Source organism: Papio anubis, chromosome 1 (assembly GCF_008728515.1).
Source record: "Papio anubis isolate 15944 chromosome 1, Panubis1.0, whole genome shotgun sequence".
Lineage (NCBI taxonomy): Eukaryota > Metazoa > Chordata > Mammalia > Primates > Cercopithecidae > Papio > Papio anubis.
Window position 1 is genome coordinate 53,348,152 of NC_044976.1, and position 9,288 is coordinate 53,357,439.

The following is a 9,288-nucleotide window of genomic DNA, read 5'->3' on the forward strand; positions in this document are numbered from 1 at the left end:
CAGATCACCTGAGATCAGGAGTTCGAAATCAGCCTGGCCAACATAGCGAAACCCCGTCTGTACTAAAAATACAAAAAAATTAGCCAGGCGCGGTGGTGCGCACCTGTAATCCCAGCTACTCCAGAGGCTGTGACAGGAGAATCACTGGAACCCAGGAGGTGGAGGTTGCAGTGAGCCGAAATCACGCCACTGTACCCAGTCCAACCTGGAGGACAGAGCAAGACTCCGTCTCAAAAAAAAAAAAAAAAAAAAATCCAAATCAAACTTCTGGAAATGAAAACCACAGTGTCTGAAATGAAAGACACAATGGATGGCACTAACAGCAAATTAGAAATTGCAGAAGAAAAGATTAGTTAATTTAAATACACAGCAACAGAAATCATCCAAAATGAAAGAGAGGAAAAATTTTTTAAATGAACAGTGCCTCAGTGACCTGAGCTGTAGAAGAACTTGAAATGGCCTAATATTATATAGGCCTAGCAGTCTCTAAACTAGATGAGAAAAAGGAGGGGACAGAAAAATAGATGAAGAAGTAATGGTCCCCAAATTTCCTGATTTGATGAAAAACTATGACAAATTCCAAACAAGAATCATGAAGAAAACTATACCAAAGCACATCATAGTAAAATTGCTCAAAACTAATGATAAAAAATTAACATACTTCTAAATAATCCATGAGTCAAAGCAGACATCAAAAGTGAAATCAGAAAGTGTTTTGAACTGAAATAAAAAGAAAAGAAAACAGAAATTTGTGAGCTGCCTCTAAAGCAGTGCTTAGGGGAAAATTTATAGCACTAAACATTTATATTAGAAAAAAAGGCCTAAGTCAATGACTTAAACTTTAAACTTAAAAAACCAGAAAAAGAGTAAAATTAAACCCAGTGTAAGAAAAGAAAGGAAATAATAAAGACCAGAGCAGAAATCAATGAAATTGAAAACAAAACACACACACACAAAGGGAAAAATCAATGATATCAAAGCTAGTTTTTGAGAAGATCAATAAAATTCAATAGCCTTTAGCCAGACTGTTTAGGAAGAAAAGAGAACGGAAACAAAATACCAGTATCAAGAATGAAAGACTTGACATATTGCTACATATGTCTATAGGAAGTATTGTGAACTTTATGTCAATAAATTATACAACTTAGTGAAATGGACAAATATCTTTGAGACATAAACTACCAAAGCTAACCCAAGAAGAAATAAATAAACTGAAGAGCCCAATATCTATTAAAGAAATTGAATTTGTGCTTAAAAACTTGCTCACAAAGAAACCTCCAGGTCCAGAGAGCTTCACTTTAAGGTTTCTATAAAAATTCTAGAAGAAAATATAGAAGAAAGACTTTCTGACATTGGATAGGCAAAGATTTCTAAATAAGACATCAAAAACAAAAAGCAGGGCAGGCATGGTAGCTCATACCTGTAATCCCAGCACTTTGGGAGGCCAAGGTAGGTGGATCATTTGAGGCCAGGAGTTCGAAACCAGCCTGACCAATGTGGTGAGACCCCCTCTCTATTAAAAATACAAAAATTAGCCAGGTGTGGTGGTGCGCACCTGTAATTGCAGCTACTTGGGAGGCTGAGGCACAAGAATTGCTTGAAACCGGGAGGTAGAGGTTGCCAAGAGCTAAGATAGTACCACTGCACTCCAGCCAGGGCCACAGAGCAAAACTCTGTCTCAAAAAACAAAAATATAAACAGACAAATGACAAACAAACAAAACTCCCACAATGCATAAAAGAAGAAATTAACAAATTGGGAAAAATTAAAACTTCTGATTTGGCCAGGCATGGTAGATCACACCTGTAATCCTAGCACTTTGGGAGGTCAAGGCAGGCAGATCACCTGAGGTCAGGAGTTCGAGACCAGCCTGGCCAACATGGTGAAACCCCATCTCTACTACTAAAACTACAAAAAATTAGCTGGGCGTGGTAGCACATGCCTGTAATCCCAGCTACCCAGGAGGCTGAGGCAGGAGAATTACTGGAACCTGGGAGGTGGAGGCTGCAGTGAACCGAGATCGCGCCACTGCACTCCAGCCAGGGCGATGGAGTGAAACTCTGTCTCAAAAGAAAAAATAAATAAAGCTTCTGGTTTTTTAAAAAGAAAAAATAAATAAAGCTTCTGGTTTTTAAAAAGAGAAGCTGTAGACTGCGAGAAAATATCTGCAAATCATGAATCTAATAAAGAGTGTTGTTTCAAGGTCTAATATCCAGCATCGATAAGGAACTGTTTTCATCCCCATTAAAAAGTGAACAAAGGACATGAACAGACACTTTTCAAAAGACAAGCATGTGGCCAAGAAGCATATGAAAAAAACCTCAACATTACTGATAATTAAAGAAATGCAAATCAAAACCACAATGAAATACCATCTCACACAGTCAGAATAGCTATTATTAAAAAGTCAAAAAATAACAGACGCTGGAGAAGTTGCAGAGAAAAAGCAACATTTATACACTGTTGGTGGGCGTGTAAATTAGTTCAACCATGCGGAAGACAGTGTGGTGATTCCTTAAAGATCAAAAAACCAAAGTAGCATTCAACCCAGCAATCTCATTACTGAGTATATACCCAAAGGAATATAAACCATTCTATCATAAAGACACATGCATATGTATGTTTACTGCAGCACAATTCACAATAGCAAAGACATGGAATCAACTTAAATGCCCATCAGTGATAGACTGGATAAAGAAAATGTGGTACGTATACCATGGAATACTATGCAGCCATGCTCCTTTGCAAGAACATGGATGGAGCTAGAAGCCATTATCCTTAGCAAACTAACGCAGGAACAGGAAACCAAATACCGCATGTTCTCACTTATATGTGGGAGCTAAATGATGAGAACACATGGACACATACAGGGGAACAACAGACACTGAGGCCTATCAGAGGGTGGAGGGAGGGAGAAGGGAGAGGATCAGGAAAAATAACTAATAGGTACTAGGCTTAGTACCTGGGTGATGAAATAATCTGTACAACAAACCCCAGGACACACGTTTACCTATACAACAAACCTGCACAGGTACCACTGAACTTAAAAGTTTAAAAAAAAAAAAAAGTTTCCTGAATATATAAGAAAACAACCTGATTTTTTAAAAATTGGCAAAAGCTTTGATCAGGCCTCACTGAAGAAGATACACAAATAGCAAACACACACATGAAAAGATCATTAGTCACTAGGGAAATGTGCAATGAAAATCTACTACACATCTATTAGAATGGCTAAAATTAAGACTAACCATACCAAGTTTATTACAGTGTGGAACAAGAACAACACTCACACTGCTGGTGGAAATGTAAAATGCTACAATCACTTTGGAAAAAAAAATTGGCAGTTCCTTAGAAAGTTAAATGTACACCCACCACATGATCTAGCCATTTCACTCCTAGGTATTTGCCCAAGAGAAAGGAAGGCATATGCCCATAAAACACTGTTCACAAATGTTCCAATTTAGTTGTAATTGCCCCAAACTGGAGCCAACTAACATGTCCATCAGTAGGTGAATGGATAAACCAACTACGATACGTCCACACAATATGTGTGGGAATATGACTCATCAGTGAAAGAGAATGTACTATTGACACACGCTTCAATGTGGATGAATCTCCAAATAAAGATGTTGAGTGAAAGAAGCTAGACAAACAAAAAGCACTGTATGATTCCATTTATATAAACTCTAGAATCAAACTAATTTATAGTGGCAGAAAGGTCATTGTTTGCCTAAGGCTGTGGGGGGCGGGTCGGGGAAGAGGTAGGGCTAGGGGTTAGAGGAAGGGATTACCAAGGAGCATGAGGAAATTTTGGGGTGTGATGGGTATGTCTGTTGTCTTGATTGTGGTAATAGTGTCACCACACTTTAAATCCATCAATAAAGCTGTTAAAAAAATGGCATAGAGAGATTAAGTAACTTGGCCAAGGTCTCACAATAATAACAAAATGCCATCAAGTAGACATACCATATTTAATGACTCCCCTATTATTGGATATTGTGTTGCTGTCAATTAGAAATAATACTGTGATATAATCGCTCTGTGTTGGGTATCTTTAATTATATTGAAGTCTATTTCCTTTTTTCCTTAAGCCAGGTTTCGAGAAGTAAAATTACTAGATGGGCCAAAGAGTATGTACATTTCAAAGGCTATTAACCAAGAGGGTCTCCAGGAAGCTTGTAACAAGACCCACGCCTCTCAGTCACTTCTGTAGCCCATTTTTTACTACCACACTTCCTTACCAGGAAGGGGTAAGTAGATTCCTTTTTGCCTCTCATTTTTGCTCATGAATTCCCCATTCCTGACTTCCTGTGGAAACACAAAGGGTTCCCTGGAGCTATTATGACCCATCTCTCTCCTGGTGGCTGTGAGGCTTAAGGACAGCAATGGCAGGGAGTATCTTCTATGACTGTGGGCATTGGTCCTGTCCACTCTGGGATGCCCTTGGCTACAATCATTTCCCTATGAGTCATTTGCACCAGGGGCAGAGCCCCACCTGCTCCCAGAGCCCGGAAAAGTGCTACTCTCACCTGTTTCTTGGTGTCCACTTCCAGAATGTCCATCAGGTTGATCATGATGTTTTTGTGCGTCTTCTTGTACTTCCCAACACGTAGTGAGACAGTGAGCCAGCCAGGGCGCCCCGTGCACATAAAGGTCTTGCTGCCCTGCTCCTTCCATTCCCGCACCTGCAACCACAGGACAGAGGGTGAGCTGGCCCCACTGGGGATCCCCCGAGCAGCCTGCAGCCCTGCTTTCATCAAGAGGGAGCTGGGAATGATGCCTCCATCAGGCACTGGAGAAACAGAACGATAAAAAGACCTGCTGGCCCTACCCTCTGGCACCTCCCTGGCCAGCAGGGCTAACAGAAAAGCCAACATATTGCTACACCATAAGGCAGAATGATGAAAGAGCTAGAATAGAGGATTAAAGTGTTCTGAAAACATTAACTCTAGCTGGGAAGTTCAGAAAAGGTTTTGTAATGGTAATAATAGCAAGTATAAAAATGATGACCATTTACGGAGTATTCCCAACACACTAGGCATCTCCTTGCACACTGTCTTGTGTAATTCCTACAACAGTCCCAGGAAGTTAGGATGACATCCTTTTTTTGAGGATGAGGAAACTCAAAAGCAAAAGAACTTGTTCAAAGTCACACAATTGGTAAATGGCAGAGCTGAGATTCATAGCCAGGACTGTTTGACTTCAGGACACGAAGGATAGATGGGGCTGTGGTAACAGTTCACAGGGTAATAGCTAACATGTATGGAGGCTTATCACATGCCAAGGCCTGTTTAAACATTTGTATATGTTAACTCATGCATCACTTTGAGGGGGAGAGAAGGAGCAGGGAAGGACCACCAAGCCTATAGAAGGAAGAGGTTTTACAAAACCTCTAAGGTAAGTGACCAGAGCACAAAACACAGAACAAATGGCCCATGGATGACAAGCCCACCAGAAACGCAGGATGAAGTATTTCTTTTCTGCTGAGATAGACAAGTGCAGGTAGGTGGATATTTGTCGTTTTGACCTGTGACCATCCATTTCCTCTTTATCCACTTCAAAAATCCCCATCTTCCTTTGGTCCAAGTGAGATTGATTCTACTCCCCTGCCCCATGAGGTGGGTACGTGACTGAGGTCTGATTCTATCCTTCTGGCCAAAGAGACAGGTTAAGGGATGGGTCTATGACCCAAGTCAAGCCAATGAGACCAGTTCCAGGACAGCCACTCTCTCTTTACTGGGGTTGCTAAGCTGGTTGGATATGAGCCAGAAACTGTTGGGGCCTCTCCAAGGAGAGAGGCTCCAGAGAATGAAGTCAACCTAGAAAAGCAGGGCCAACAGATGGCAGAGGGATGGACAGATGGAGATGGGGGACAGAGATCCTGGATCCAGCCATGCCTGATCCAGTTGTACTCCTAGACTTTTCAGGACCTGAGCCAATAAAATCCCTTTTTGCTCAAGTCAGTTTGAATTGAGTTTCTTTCACTTGCAACCAAAAGTCTGGTCAAATACTGGTCAGGTCTCCTGGAGAAGGCTGCACTGGGGCTGGCCAGGCAAACAGCTCAACATGGGGAAGGACTATCCTTTGATCAGAGGCCAGGGAGCCAGTAGGGGGCAGGTATTAAGGAAGAGATTCCTGTGATTTGGGGGAAAAGGGATGATAGGTGGGATTCCATGACCAACCAGGTTTTGTCCCTGCCTGAATCTGCAGCCATGGAGTTTGATACAAGCCCAGAGATGGGAGGGAGTGATTAGGGGTGCTGCATTTAAGCTGGAGGCCAAAGAGAGAGCCCAGAAAAAAGGGCAACTGGGTCAGACAGCTATTACAAGCCAGGTGTGAGGCAACTAAACCAGACCTACAGGGGGGAAGGGAAAGCCTGGGAAAGAAGAAATGTCAGAGTTCAGGCTCTGAAATCAAGCTAACCCAGGTTCCAGCCCCATTTACTGACTACTCTTCCTGAGCACATGACTCACACTCTGAAACTCAATTTTCCCTGTTTGCAAAATAGGCACAACATCTACCAGGGTTGCTGTGAGGATGGCAATGGCACATGGCAGGTCTGGGGTAGAGGCTAGTCCAGCTGGGCCCCTGTCTTTCTGCTCACAGTGAACCTTGTGGCTTAGCTGAGATTAATAAGCACTCGCTAGGCTGTATTGAGCCAGGTCCTACGGGCCACAGGCGAGTCACATAACAGTCCCTGATTTCTAGGAGCTCACAGTCTGACAGGGGAGACAAGCAGGTAAATGGAGAATTTGAACTCGAGAAAACAGCTAGGAAGCAGGGTGCAAGTGGGGAGGGAGGACAGGCAGAGGCTCTGGAGCCATGACTGCGACCAGCAAAATCCAGAGCTACAGGGCAAAGTACTTCCAGACACTGGGTTCTCCCACCAGGCCCCAGGTCTTATGCCTCATGGGAACGTCTCTCCGCATCCATCTTCATGCTCTTGCCTACAGCACCCAGCGTGGAGCAAGCAGAATATGGAGGCTGCTACACCTACGGAAGGGTGTCAGCAGGAAACAGAAGCTCTGCAACCTGATGCCAGCAAGAGAGGAACATAAGGAGAAGCAGAGGGAGTCAAGAAACTGCCCAGGTCCCTGGATGCAGAAGAGGCTCCACTGTGAGCCACAGCAGGTCACAGGCTCCGTGGGTGCCTGAGGAACTGAGAGATGGACCGACTGCCTTTGTCAAGGAGTGAGACCTCCGTCACCAGAGGCTGTGCGGCTCTTCCCTCCCGCTTCTGGGCTGGGTTCTACCTTCTTGCTTTAGTCTTCTATCCTAAACCCAATCAAAAGCGTCTTGCTGCTACAAAATAAAGTCCAAACTCGGCCTTGGCATCAAGGCCTCTCTCCAGCCTAGCACCAAACGGACTTTCCGACGTTCTCCCGCTTGCGCCCTGCACTTTTAGGCTTCCCAGCCTTTGCCCACACCAGTCCCTCCACCTACACACCTTCCCCCAATCATTTCCCATACTTCCCAATCTCTAGACCCAGCTCCACCTCCCGGAAGCCCTTCCTTCTCTGAAATGTTTGGGCCAGGTGAGAGTTACCTGAGTGCTGCGCACCTCCCCCTCTTTCCCTTCTTCATCTCCCTCCAGGTACCCGCATATGCCCTGCATACAGTGGGCACTTTGCCTGTTCTGCTCCCCTGACCCCATCACATTTTTGTTTCGTTCCAACCCCTCTCCAACGCCAGCTCCCCACCCCCCCGGGAAGTCCAGGCCGCCCCCGCACCGCAGCTCCCGTCACCACCTCGCGTCCCGCTATCCCCGCGCACGCCGCCCCCAGCCCTGAGTCCCGGCCGCACCCGGCGCCGCTCACCTGCTTCTGGATGTCCCGCACGCGCTGCTCGTGCAGGCGCGGCGCGCTGCTGAGCTTGAACACCACCCAGGCGCGCACGTAGTAGTAGATATCGAAGATGAGCGACAGCGGCAGGAGGAAGAGGCACACGAACACCCAGCGCTGGTGGATGAGCACGAACTCCAGCCCCTTCACGCGCACCCACAGCAGGAATAGCAGCGCGCACACGGCCAGCGACACGGCGGGCTCCATCATGCGGCGCCGCGCGGGGAGGGCTGCGGGCTCGCGCCCCCTGTCACTGCCTTCAGCTCCGCGCCTGGCCAGCTCTGCGCCAGCCGCCTGCCGCCAGGGGAGCCCGGGATCGCCCGCCGCCTCGCGATTGGCTCGGGTCGCCGAGGTCCGGTGGGCCGAGACCCGGGCGGCGACCAATGGCGAGCCGCGCCGGGGATCGGACCAGGAACCCGCAGCTTTCATTGGCTGCAGGAGTCGGGCCGCTCCACCCTTTTCTCCCCGCCGCCGCGCGAGGCGGGGGTGGCAGGGACTGGGTGCCGGTGGGGTCCGCAGCGGATACCGGGGGCGGGCGGCTGGCGCTCAGGGCCTCCGGCCCTCGGGGCTGCGGGCCGCCTCCTCCAAACGCGCCTTAAGTGGTTTTGCAGTGGCTTTTCGCCCGAGGGCTGGGAGGCGCCCCGGCCTCCGGTCAGTCATCCTTTGGCCGGGCAGGCGGTTCCCGGGCGCGGAGGATGGAAACCTGGCGATAACCTCAGCAGGTCGTCGTGCCATTCGGTGTGCGCAAGGCCTCCAGAGGCATCTTTTCATTTTTAGGGGTCGCTTTCCACGAATTCATTTGAGCTACACAGCAGTCCTGGGCGGTGGGGAGTGGTGAGCTCCATTGTATACACTTGGAAGCAGCCCAGAAAGGTGAAGACCTGTTCGTGAACTCCAGAGGCCATTGGAAGCGTGGAAGGCTATGGCTGGCACTCTTCCTCTTTTTCCAGTTGACTGAGGCAGATCGAGGCCCGGAGGAGAAAGAATGAAGGAAGGCATTTCAGCCCGAGTAAACTCTCCAGACCCTCTCTGTGCCAGGCAGTGTTGCAAGCTTCGGGTAGGGTGGTGAGCAAAGCAGATGGCCCTGCCCTCACTCAGCAACCAGTGTAGAGGAGCTGCCACAGTTACCAGCAAAAGCTGAAATCCAGCGCCGTTTGCATTTCATATGGAATTTTAGGAAGTTTTCGAGACGTTTTAGTTTAGAAGCTAAACATGACATACCAAGCTCTTCTCTGTCTGGCCTTGCATACCTATCCAGTTCCCTCTCCATTCATCTCTGCCCTGACATGCACTCTTAGAAGGCCCCCTGGGCCTCAGCATTCCTCATTTTTGCCCTGCTGGTCAAGCTAGTACCTCTGAATGCCCTTTCCCATCCCCTTCTCGGAGTTCACGTCACACATTCCGAAGGCAGCTCAGGGCCACCTCTAAAACATTTATAGCACTCCCC

General features: G+C 47.1%; 1 protein-coding gene across 1 annotated transcript in view; it reads right to left on the reverse strand.

Moving 5' to 3' along the window:
• Positions 1-8,542, reverse strand: part of DHCR24 (24-dehydrocholesterol reductase) — a 36,723-nt gene extending 28,181 nt beyond the window's left edge. Inside the window, exons 1-2 of the mRNA XM_003891940.4 lie at positions 7,818-8,542; positions 4,530-4,685 (exon numbers count right to left, since the gene is read on the reverse strand). Coding sequence (XP_003891989.2) covers positions 4,530-4,685; positions 7,818-8,270 — 609 coding nt within the window. The 5' untranslated portion in view covers positions 8,271-8,542. The remainder of the gene's footprint in view (positions 1-4,529; positions 4,686-7,817) is intronic.
• Between the last annotated feature and the right edge of the window lie 746 nt (positions 8,543-9,288).